Source organism: Lonchura striata, chromosome 2 (genome assembly GCF_046129695.1).
Source record: "Lonchura striata isolate bLonStr1 chromosome 2, bLonStr1.mat, whole genome shotgun sequence".
In the NCBI taxonomy this organism is placed as follows: domain Eukaryota; kingdom Metazoa; phylum Chordata; class Aves; order Passeriformes; family Estrildidae; genus Lonchura; species Lonchura striata.
This window is the reverse complement of record NC_134604.1, coordinates 26960697-26973363: the sequence shown is the minus strand read 5'-3', so window position 1 is coordinate 26973363 and position 12667 is coordinate 26960697. Positions and strand designations below refer to the sequence as shown.

The 12667-nt window shown below is 47.4% G+C and overlaps 1 protein-coding gene across 1 annotated transcript in view; it reads left to right on the top strand.

Moving 5' to 3' along the window:
- The window catches only part of CASQ2 (calsequestrin 2), a 34636-nt gene extending 28424 nt beyond the window's left edge, over positions 1 to 6212 (top strand). Inside the window, exons 9-11 of the mRNA XM_021548839.3 lie at positions 434 to 534; positions 888 to 962; positions 4662 to 6212. Coding sequence (XP_021404514.2) covers positions 434 to 534; positions 888 to 962; positions 4662 to 4871 — 386 coding nt within the window. The 3' untranslated portion in view covers positions 4872 to 6212. The remainder of the gene's footprint in view (positions 1 to 433; positions 535 to 887; positions 963 to 4661) is intronic.
- Positions 6213 to 12667: the final 6455 nt, after the last annotated feature.

Genomic DNA, 12667 nt, shown 5'->3' with positions numbered 1-12667 from the left:
CTGTGCACTCTGGGAGAGTGCTGAGGGCTGGGTGTGGGATAGGCATGTGGGAAACACAAAGCAACCTACCCCTGAAAAGCCATGGCATTGATGTTTCTCAGAGCCATCAGCAAATCGGAAAGATTTGGCCTCTTGGGGGCTCAGTTCCTCCTCACCACAAGAAAATAGTGACATTGTTCCACTCCACGGAAGGATTATAGGGCTTAATTCATGTGTAACTAATTTCAATACCCGAGGAGGATGCTTGGAATTAAAAGCCTTATTATCAAAAGAAAGCACTGGGAGACAGCATTTTAATGAGAACTATAAACAACTCCTGTGTGCATAGGGGAGCCAGGGAAGCTGGAAACCCCAGAAGCAAAAAAAAAAAAAAAAAAAAAAAAAGTGCCTGTGCATTTGCAGGAGAGTTGCAGTGGTTCATATATCATTCCAGATGGTTTTGAGTTCCTGGAAATCCTGAAGCAGGTTGCCAGGGACAACACTGATAATCCCGACCTGAGCATTGTTTGGATTGACCCTGATGACTTTCCTTTGGTGAGTGGCAGAGGCTTTTTGCCTTTCTTGGTTTAACTCATGGATGGGATGGGCATGAGGGGGTGTGCATGTGCAGGAATTGCCCCAGGGAATCTGGGACAGGGAAGGATGGGAAACTGGACCACAGGCATCCCCTTGAAAGCTGCTTGTTTGGGTCTGCCTCCCAAGAAGGGAACACCTCTGGATTTGGCACTTTCCTTTGCCACGCGTGGCAGCCCAAGCTTGCGTTCAGCCTCTCCTCTCTCCCGTGCACACACGGATGCACATTCCTCACTCCCCAGCCCAGCTGACTGAACTGATGCCACGGGGCCTTGCAAGCACCCCTGACTGAGCCTTGTGTGTCACTCCTGCAGCTCATCACTTACTGGGAGAAGACCTTCAAGATCGACCTGTTCAGACCACAGATCGGGATAGTGAACGTCACGGACGTGAGTAGCACGTGCTCAGAAAATCCAGTGATCCCAAAATGAGGGTGCTGGAAAGGTTGGGTCCTGAGGGACACTGGGATTTCCACTGTTAAATGCAGGTAGAACAGGGAAAAAATATGAAGACCTCATCCTTCCCACATGCCACAGAGTTTGTAACACCTCTGATGTCAGGCTTGAGGGCTTTAGTCTGAGTGTGTTTCTGCTGCCAAATCACATGCAAACCACATCTGCTGGGGACAGTATCAGCCTCTGTGGCCTGGAATTCAGGTCTTTGCCCAGTTTTGGTTTCAAGGTCTTGCATTTCCACCCCAATTCACAACACACACCTTTGTCCATTCCCTGCTCCGACAGCTTGGGGGGCTTTGTGGAGAAAGTGTGTAGGGGGGAAAGAAAGCCATCCTTAGGGGAGGAGAAGAGGAGTAAAAGGAGGTTGTTATTTTCTATAGAAGCAAAAGGGCACAGCTTGAGTGTAGGAGGGAAAGATTATCCCCAACAGATGACAGGGAGAAACTGCACAGCTTGAAAAAAGCTAAATAAATACACAGCTTCAACAGAAGCACAGCATAAGTTGATAATCAAGGGATCCTGCTGCCATAAGGAGGGTACACTGGGGTTCATCCAGGCCCCCCTCCCCTTCAGCCACTGCTGTACAGGTAGTGCTGGTGGGATTTGGGTGGGAAGAGGAGACCTGCCTGCCCCACACCTGGTGGCAGTGAAGGTTTCCACACCATCCCACAGGCAGCAGCTGCAGGGGCAGGTGCTACTTTGGCACAGCTGAGGGAGCAACAGCACCCACAGCACCCACCCAATAGCTGTGCTTTTGGGACAACTTTCTAGCAGCTAGTGTTTTCTCTCTGGTTGACTTCAAGCCAGAAAGCCATGGGACTGATCTCAGGTTGCCCATACACTCTGAGCTTTTAAGGCAGGTGGGAGAGGGACCCATCTGACCCCCACCATTAGAGATCTCAGGAGAGCTACTGAGTACAATGAAACAGCCCTGACACAGAGAGAAACCATTATTTTCTCTTTCTGACAATAATGGTCCAGATGATCAGAGAGCCCATAATGAGGCATGCTCCTGCCTAAACTATCACCTTACTTTATTTTTAATGTTTAGGTGCTGGGTGTTTGTTTTAATCTCTTTAAAATGAACCAGTGTGTGTATGTAAGTGTCTCTGGAAGCAGAAATCTCTCCACCACAGAAGTGTTTGTAAATTGGTGCTTGACCTCATGTTTGAAATTTGAGTCCTAAATGAACTTGATGTTTCATCAGAAGAGAGCAGAGAGGGACTTAAAATTGGGAAAAATGTGTGGAGCTGGGTGCTGGTTTGGCTCAATACTGACCTTGCTTCCAACCTCCACATCCTCTTTCCTGTATTGCCCCAGAAGAAGAGGGACAGCAATGGGGTACTGGATGATTGATTGTGCCTCCTGTTACAAGATGCTGCAAGGCTGTAATACAGGGGATGTGGCAGGGAAGGCAAAGCAATGGTGTTGTGAAGAAAGCAGAACCCCCTGGATCTTGCTCATCCCACTGAGGCAGTTGAGAAGCTGACTTGGGAGTCAGGGAGTAGTTTCAGCCCTGGCTGCATGTGAGCTTTTTGCCTTTAATAGAGCAGTACTCCACCAGACCATGGGGCAGACACCTAGAGAGTGAAGACCCAGAGAGTTAATGCTTCTTAGCAGAATTGTTAAGGGAGAGACAAAAGGAAAAAGGGTCAAAATAGCACCTATCACCTAAGACCGTGAGAGAAATGAATGGACAAGCCAGAAAGAGAGCCCAAGTCTTCCAGTCTTATGCTCTTAATACTAGCCCTTAATTCAGTATCTCCCTTCATTATATTTACTGTGACTGGTTATGTTTAAGTCATGTCAAAGCTACATTAAACAGCAATCAATGGAAGTAGGATTATCAGTGGCATGAGAATAATATAGAAAGCAGAATAAGGTAAGAACATATATGCCTTATTATTCAGCAGCCACCAAGAGACCTGTAAAAACTCATGCATTATCTGGCCTTGATATAGTAAATGTTTCAGGTCGTTGATTACAGTGTTTGCAGGTTTTATTTCATTCCTCTTAAGTCCTTTTTTTTTATTTCTCGAGAGAGAGATTTAAGAAAGTTCTAGGTTGGCAGGTGATATCTAAAACAAACATTGAGCTCATTTTGTTATTTCAGTGTTACATCACTGCATTCAGCCAAGTTACACAGGTACAAAGTGGGACTTACACAACAGAGTGAAAATAAACATTGCTGTTGGCTTCAGTGGACATAACCCTCGTGACCCCATCACTTCTGTAAAAACCTGCCAATGCAAACACCAGAGCTCCCAGCAGCCCCAACTGGCTCATCGCATTGTGGTGACTGTGGCTCAGGACTAGGGCCATGGTGCCCTGTGAAATATCACTGCTTTATTTGCACAGCACTTTCTTGAGGTGAAATGGACCCACTCCTCTTCCCATTATTTAAAAGTGTCACTTTTTTCCACATGAACAGTCCTGAGGTTAGGGACATTAACACTTGAGTGAAGCAAGGACTGCATGCCTCTCCAGGGTTCTTTTTTATTGCAGTTTTGATGATTTAGGAGGAAAATTGTATGGGAGACACAGCTTTCCTTGAGCAGAAATTGGTCTGGCTTTTTAGCAAGCCATAAATCAAAGAGAATTAAATACCACAGACAGGGAAAGAAGTTGGATACATTTGCAAGAGCTGGTAGTTGTCTTCTGAAGTTCCTTCTGCAACATCAAATGCTGAATGAGATAACCTCACAGCGCCTCTGCAAAACAGGAGAGTGATTTTGTTTTATGGAGGGGAGATAGTGAGCAGAAAGGGGCTTACCCAGGCTTTTACCCAAGGAAACTATAGCAAAGCAAAGAGCAAAACTTTCATTTCCAGACCTCAGAGAGCAAATAATCTTGCTGTCCCTGGGTAACAGTCACAAATTTGTCGTTGTATTCTTACTGAATTCACCCATCCCTTTTGGTTTATGAAAGTAATGCAGATAGCTGGAGGGAAAGAGCAGGGGCATCTGCAGTCCAGGGCATTGGTGGTTCTCACCACTCTTCAGCTGAGATCCATGGTGTGCATGGGAGAATGGCTGAGATGATCTAAGGGAAGGGTATTCCAAGAGCAAGAGCCATTTTCACACATGGAAAGTCCAGAGCAAGGTCCTGAGGCAAAGGTGATTGTAAAAGTGGTTAAGGAGAAAGAGTGCTGACAGGGGCTTGTGGAGGCTCCTAGGAAGAGGTCACAGAAGGGTTCTGGATGGAAGGAACCACTGTGATGTCCTGCAAACTGGGGTGATGCAGCGGGTACTGGCAGAGGTCTATTTGATATCTCTTACGTAGACTTGGAGTTTACAGAACCATCCGTATAGGGTGGGAATGCACCAGGAGGGCTCCTGCTCATGGTATAGGCAGCAGGTACACATCCCATCAGGGCACACAGCACCACACAGTCCCATAAAAATGCTGACCAGTCCCACTGCCCCTGGCCAGACACAGCAGCCCTCCATGGGGAAGTGGGGATCCCAATGCATGGGCAGAGATGCTCTGGCTGAGCCTGCCCACAGGCTGTAGAAAGAACTTGCCAATGCCCTGCATCCCAGCCTGCTCCAGCCCTCACCCTCCCAAGAGCTGTCCCACCTCTTCCCTGTGTGTCCATGAGGGCAGCTAACCCCTCATCACCTATCCCCACAGGCTGACAGTGTCTGGATGGACATCAGAGACGATGACGACCTGCCCACAGCCGAGGAGCTGGAGGACTGGATAGAGGATGTGCTTTCTGGGAAGATAAATACTGAAGATGATGACGATGATGAAGATGATGATGATGATGATGACGACGACGATGATGACGATGACGATGATGATGATGACGACGACGATGATGACGACGATGATGACTAACTATGACTCTGTGCAGTTTGACTTGTGGGGCCCGAGAGCCCTGGCCCTGTGGCAGGTCCCTCCATTGGAAGACCTAAGTTTGAGCATCAGCAAGCACCGCTGCTCCTCTTTTCCCCTGGGCCCCGCTCCCCCTGCCCTTGCCCTTGCCGGGCCCCCCCCCGCCTGATTCCCAGCGGTGCTGAGCCACCGGGACTGCCCCTGCGGAGGGCAGCACCAGCACCCAGCACCGCTGCAAATCATGCCTCCTTAGTAAGGACAGTAGGAATCTGCAGGGAATCTGCCCCGAGTGTCCCAGAGCAGGAGAAAAGTGCCTGCCTGCTTGCTGCCAGAGGGACGCAGGGAGCCAGTTTGTATTTTCTGTGTTCATCAGCCCAGTACTTAACATCCAAAGACCAAATCTCATTTCAAGACATAGGGAAAAGCCTAACTATAAAGTTTAGCCCTTTTATTAAACACAATGCCCTTTGCAGTTACTCTGCCAAGACCACTCAATCCTGCAAGTTGTGCTGCAGGAGTCTGTAGCTACTCCCTAATATGCTGAGAGCCAGAAAAATGCTTTGGGAGGGGAGGGAGGTTTTAGGGATGCTATTAAAGTTTTCAGTGATTCCACATAACGACAGGATATTCTTACCTGGCAGTGCAATGCAAAACCAAACACTGGGTCTGAACCTCTTTCTTCTTGAAAGCTCAGGCCACAGCTGGAGTCAGTGCAGGGGCCCTGATATGAGACACAAAGCTCCTGAGTTCCTGAACTGTTGGACAGGCTGGTCCAGCTCAGAGCCCAGTGTGAGTCCAAACCACCGAAGATCATGGCACTGAGCCAAGCCAATGGAAACATCCACAGGGGCCCACCCTGAAGCACTCCTATTCCCCATGACCTTCCAGCTTTTGCTGACTCTTCACCCAAAGTCCATGTAGCATCTTTTCCATGACTGAGGTGTCAGGAGGGAACAGATCCATCCAAACATATTAGATAGTGGATGAGTTGCACTGGGGTGTGAGCAACAGAGGGATTCAAACTGTTTGGCTTTTGAATATTTAGTTGCACAGTTACTCCCTGCCTAGAGACTCAGATATCCCATGTGAGAAGCCTCTTTTGACTGCAGGCTGAGAAGGAGTTCAGGGTACCAGTCAAGGGGGTCACCCACAAAGCCAAGGGTCTGTCCCACGGTCCTGGTGAGTGCAGCACCATCCATGTGCAGGTCACTGTGGCAGCATTAGGTCTCCCTGCTTTCTCATGCTGGCAGATTTCAATTGTCTTAGCTTCTTATGTTTGGCAATAGTGCAATGAATGGAGAGTTCAGAGATGGTGTTATCTTTATAAATTCGTTTATAAATACATTCATAAAGATGTTCTCCAGTTGTTCAGAGTTGCTAGCATAGGTAGTGTACACATCTCCTCTCTTGCTACAAACAAGAACCATTGTTCTGACCATCCTTATAATGGCTTAGGACAGAGGTATGTGATGTGAGGGAAAATTACAGTGTGAGGGACAGAAGAATCAGAGTTACACAAATGTGAATCAGCCTGATGAGAAACAAGGTTTACACATTATATATTTCCTTTATCTGATGAACTGCAAAGCAAGATTTTATAGATTTTTTTCCTGCCTGTTGATCAGTTTCTTTTACTTTCTCTCTCTACATTAGCTGAAATAGAAATTTGAAATTACTGGTATAAAAAAGCTGAAGTAGTGATATGTTCCCATGTGTGCCATATCCCCTTGCTGGAAAATACCAGTATGAACAACACATAGCTGGATTTCTCTCTTTCTCTATGCACTTGAATGAATATGTGCTAGCATGGTAGATGACTGTAGGCCAAGTTAGCTCCTCGCTGAGCAGCAAACCCTCAACATGTATTTTTCACATACAGATTGTTAGAAGAATATACAAGGCAGCAAAGCCCCCAGGTCAACCATTTGCTCTTCTGTGCTTCCTTATGGTTGCCTAGAAGTTGAACTAAGTTTGTTCAGGGAGAACAATCAACTGGTTGCTCTGGGATGATAAAAACTTTCCAAAGTCTTGAAATTCAGTATGCTGTCAGCATGGAGGTCTCCTCCTCTCTTCCACACCCTACTCTCTGCTGGTTGACAGCACCAGCATTCTCCTCCTGCTTTTTCATCAAGATTTGCTGGAGGATCCCAGCTCAGAGAGGGAACAAGCAGGACTCAAGGTCTCATTCACCCACACTGATAAGGAGCAAGACGAGGCAGACATAACCCTCTGGTAGTCTCCTGGCCTGTGATTAAGGGACAGCTACTGACCTGAGAAAAGAGCTTATCTTTACCTTTGGGCTATTCCCAGGAAAAAAAACATGCACAGTTTCACCCTGCATAAGGTAACAGCCTGCAATGGTCCTATGCCTCCTCATCAGTCACTTCAAACACAAAGAATAACGAAAAGTTCCTCTCCTGACTTTCCTAACTGGCACAATCTCCAGATGTGCTGAGTGCCAGAGTGCTTTGTGTGTGCTCTTCTCCCACTGTGGATGCCCCTCTGTCCTGAAGTGCCCCACTCTAGGTGCTCTGAGAGGCACAGATTATCCAGGCAGACCCTGCAGACAGCACTAGGGACATGTTCAAAGTGCACAGGTGTTTCACAGGCATTTGAACACATCAATGCAACAGAACTCTAGGGGGAAAAGACATAAATAATGTAGAAGTGCAGAGGCTGAACTCATACTGGGGAGTGGTGCCAGTGGTTTATGGAAAGTTTCCCTTGAGTTATGCAGGGAAAGAGCTAATCCTACCGCTGCCACTCCTTCATAGTGCCAGGGATGGGGCTGCCCTTTCTTTCTTCTCTCAGTCTGCCATTACAGTCCTCAGCATTGTCTTTGCCCACAAACAGGAACTGTTTATCACCAGCTTTCAGGACAATCACACAAAAAGTTAGGAAAGCATTGGCACAGAGGAAGGATTGCAGCAATGAGGATGGGTGGACAGCAAAGATTTTCCCATTTAACTATAACACCTTGTCTGCCCCTAGATCCTAATGACCAAACAGCTGAAGGACACAAAGGCCCTTGTGAAGGAGAGGGCAGCTTGAATTTGAGTGTTTTGCTTGCAGGGACAGGGATGACACACAGGACACCAAGCCAGATGCTCCTGGGCTCTTCTATCACAAGTAGGAACACCTGGCATTTGAAAGGCACTGGTGGCCCTGAGGAACAAAGCCAGCCTAACCCTGCCCACCATACACTGAGAAGAAACAGTCAGCACATTTGGATGAGGAACCTGCAAAATCCCCTTTATTAAAAAAATACAAATTTATGTACGTGGGCAGCACTGAATGCTTAACAAGTACGTCTCTTTTCACAAATAATTATTTTGCTCCAGCATGTTACTAGACATATTAAACAGGTCTTTATACAGATAAAGAAAAGAATTGTATTTTGCCCTCATCCAACCATGAGTGCTTCAAGCTGATCAGTTTCTTCAAAGAACCATTCAAACATTTTGGTTGGAAAAGACCCCTAAGATCATTGAGTCTGACCATTAGTCCACCACTGTCAAGTTAATACCCAAAGTACTCCAAAACCTGGCCTTATTTCTCTCCAGTGACAGTGAAGATCCTCCTAACACGTTATATGTGAAAAGAACACCAAGTTATGCAGAACCTCCTTGCAGTTCCCAGACACAGGGTTGAAGGGGTTTGTTTGGGGGTGCTGTACCACAGCACAGCCTGTGCTGCTTATAGACAACAGTCAAGGGAGGAGAAACCCACCAGGAGCAGCACACTGCAGCTCTCATACTGCAGCATGGAGGAGAAAGTTTCTGCCTTTGCAGCAGTCACTGATGTAGAGGCTCTGTGAACCCAAAAGTGCTCCGAGTTTATGTCAACCATTTGGGAAACAGCTGCAGGAGGAAAGGACAAGGGAGGCACTCTGGAAATTGCAGATTACTCCATGTTTTCAGGGTCAGCAGTTTTTGTGATGTTTCTGAGGAGTGATGAGTCTCCTGTCTCCCTTGGGAAAGGAATGGCCCCATAGTGAAACCAGAGATCTCAGCTGCTTCCCATCCCAGAATGAAGCTGCTCAGCCAGACACCAACATGAATACAGAGCCGAGGACACCGGCTGCTTCTCCCTGTCTGTCTGCACATCATACCTAAAGAAATTATGGATTCATTACAGAGACCAAACAGAAAACATTGCCTATTATTCCCTGGAAAATAATTAATTAAACAGGATCCCAGCTGCCACTGACTTACAGTCTTGTGAAAAGAGGCCAAGATTGCATCTGGTTTCCTCTCCACTGCAGCAAAGCTTTGGCTTTGAGGAAGCTCCACATGCAGCCAGTTGCACACCGATGCCTGGACTTGGGAGGCTGAAGAGAAGGATGGGCAAAAGGCAAGAAGCACCCCAGCCCTCTGAGGCAAAGCTCACTGCCTCCTGGCTGCTTTCACACCCCAGGTACATCCATGCCACACAGTGCAAGACCAGCTGCTAGAAACTGGAAAGAGCAGAGCACAGCAGGATGGAAAACTGACCTCGTCAGTGAGGCAGAATCCTGTACCAGCAGCTGTGTCCTACCTGGGATCCAAGACTCTGGGTCAACCCACTGCACTGCACATCCCTTGCCTTCTCCCCACTCCCTTGTACCACTGATCAAGGGCAAGGCAGCCCTTGGCTGGTCAGTACCCCTGGGGGACAGCCGTGGGATGACTCTCGCTCCTCTTCGGCAGAAGATGACATCTCATGACAATGGGGACTATGGGGTAGGGCCCAGGGCAGAGTCCTGGCCCAGCTCCCAGAATACTCTGCCAGGTTTAAAAGGTGCTAAGCTGTTAAAGGTGGGGGGCGGGGGGGGTGGAAAAAAGCTACAGAGCTTCTGTGCAGCTTGAAGACCCATTTCTGGAATCAGATTACAAACTGCCTTTGGGATGGAAGCAAAGATCCTTCCGGTGCCTCGCTCCCTGCCAAGGCCCTGTGGTAAAGGGAATCAGCAAAGCACTCAAAGGGCATTGTCCCTTAATGCCATGGAAAACAAGAAAACAGCTTTTTCACCTTTTCATGCCTCTTGACATACTATTCTTCTGACTGAATTTATTTTCTCTCTCCATTTCTATGTAGCCCATCTTCCTCCCTTCCTTCTTCTCAACCCACCCCCACAGCATATGGTGCTGAGGGTCCCTTAAGGACAGAGCCCATCCCTGCCCCTGCTGTCCCTTCCCCAACTCAGGGGGACAGCAGCCTCCCTCAAGCACTGCCACGAACCTGTGATGGATCCCCACAGCTGTGAACATGAGGAGGGACAACATTTCCTTTCTGAGGAGAAAGATGTCTGGACAAGGCTGTCACTGGCTTTTATTCTGAGGAAGGTGAGACATGCTCAGGGAAAAGCCATTTCACCAGCTTAGGTAGATGTAGCAGAATTTTTTGGACCTCTTTTTCTGCTGTCCCAAAATCTAGAAGAGGAATCACCACCCTGCAACTGAGCCCTGACTGGTGTCACTGTGGGAAGAGACCAGTAACACCCAGTGCCACCAGCAGTCCCACCATCACACCATCTGAGCAGAAGACAAGTGTCATGGCTTCACATACAAGAAATAAGCCTTGAGGGTTAAACGAGCTGAGTTTGCTGGAGGGGGTATCCCACATTTAACAGCAGCCAGAGACAACCAGTGGCTGTCTTGACTGAGCCCTCCCTTGGTCGTGGGTGGTAAATCACCTAAATAGCCATGGGCAACCTCATGTGCTTTTGATTTGGAGAAAGCCCAGCTTGAATCAGGTTCCTTCCTCAGTAACACAGTTGAAAAATAAAGTGATGTTTGACCAGAGAGCAGCCCTGAAATGGCTGGATTTTGACTTCTGCTTTAAAATTCAATTCAACATTCAAAGTCCTGCTCCTGCTAGTGACAAACAGAGAGAGAGGTTATTGAACAACAAAAGTAGCTAAATGTTTGAGGAACATTTTAGTCCCCACAAGATGAAGTTGCTGAAGGAATTTGCACAGCTTCCCACAGTCTAGTTACTGAATTACTAAACCAGTTTCTCACAACCACTTACAAAGCAAAATTATAATCAACTGTAGGATCTGGTATTATGAGTACTCAAGAATGAGCTTTTAAAAAATAGAAGCTAAAAGGTTTGCAGATCTGTTTCACATCTGTGGCCCAGATATAATCAGTTCCTTGTTGTTCCCTCTTCCAAAGCATGCCCACAGCATCTGACTTGTGCTGAAGAGAGGTCCAAAGGGCCATACCATTCTGACTGTCTCTTAAAATTTTCAAAGAGGCTGAATCAAATGTGTTTTGTCAAACACATCTCCCTTCTCACCATGCATCCACTTTTCAAATACCTTTTTAAATAATGAGGGGGAAAAAAAAGACAAGTAAGACTAGATGTTTAAGCATTTGTAAACCTGATTCTTGCCTTTGGAAGATACTTTAAACGTTTCAATTTACAGAGTAGCTTCATGCCTAGAGCAATTTGTGGTGGCTCAGGTTTTTTTAAATCTTTGTGCCCTCATGTTCCTAAGCATGCTGGAGGGAAAACCCACACCCTAATCTCTAAGGTCTCTTCCAATGACTTCACATTGCCTTGTGTTACTGTCTTTCTTGAGGCTTTGCTTCTTGATCCATATTTTGACACACAAGCAAAGTGGGTGCATTGAGCTACCTCAAATGCACATCCACAAGGTGAAAGTTTTCTTCCTCCTTCCTCTTTAAGCTGTATTTAGTGCAGAGCCCACAGAGTGATTGTTCCCTGTGTCCTGGCTGAGGTCTATGCAGCAAACACCCGTTCTCCTTCTCCTGCAGGCAGCACCCTCGGGCTTTGGGAGGCCAACAAGCAGCACTGCCACTGTGGCAGGCTGCTCACATTAACTGAGCTGGAACCACAGCAAGCCCCAAGTCCTGTACAGGTATCTTCATTCAGGTCCCCAGATTCTGCAGGAAGGGGAGATCAGCTCAGTTCAGGAGTAGGCTGGCAGTTTTGCAGCATGCCCCAACCTGAACACAGACTACGATGTGAGCAGGAATCAGGGGGGAAAAACCCAAACACCCCACAACCTTTTCAATATGGAGAGGGACAGGGAGATAGGGACAAACAGCTGGATGAGGAAAACAGCTTTCTTCCTGTTTAAGGTACTCCCCACTTTCCTAGCACCATGTCAACATAAACTAGCACATCAGCTCACAGCAGGCTGGAAAACTTGTTACAGCTTTTCAAAGCAACTCGGGTAACTTTGTTCACAGCTAATGACTTATGCATATGCCATCACCCCACTACACCATCCCTGCTTCTGCAGACACATTGTGCTCAGGGCTCTTTTCTCTCAGCACCTCCTGACCCAGCAGTCCATGGATGCACACGTGAAAAGGGAATGATGTCCTTGCTCCAGTGAATTATCTGCCAGTACCGGAAAGAACTGTAACCTAAACCCTTCCCAGTCCAACATAAACTCAGGAGTGCTGTTGAAAGCCAAATCAAAGCACTCTACTTAGCCAACTCCCAGTATACCTTCCCTTCCTGGATGCTGTTGTGAGACACCATGTCCTGCTGAGAGATCCCTTCCCTTGCACCTACCCCTCCTGTTCCGAGCTCCAGGATGCCTTGGAAGCCCTTGAGTTCAACCCCTCCTGTACTTCCCAGGAGTTCATGCCTGGGGCTGAGACAGCAGAGCCACTTCATTGCACCAGAGGTGTTCAGGGGTTTGAAGCCCCACCGACCTCCACAGCCAGATGTCTCACTGAACTATTAATTTATCTAACAATATCACACAGTGACGTGCTGCTAGTGCTTCAAGCAAGGCTCTGGAGCCAGTTGCTGAAGGTGACAAATCTCTTCCTTAC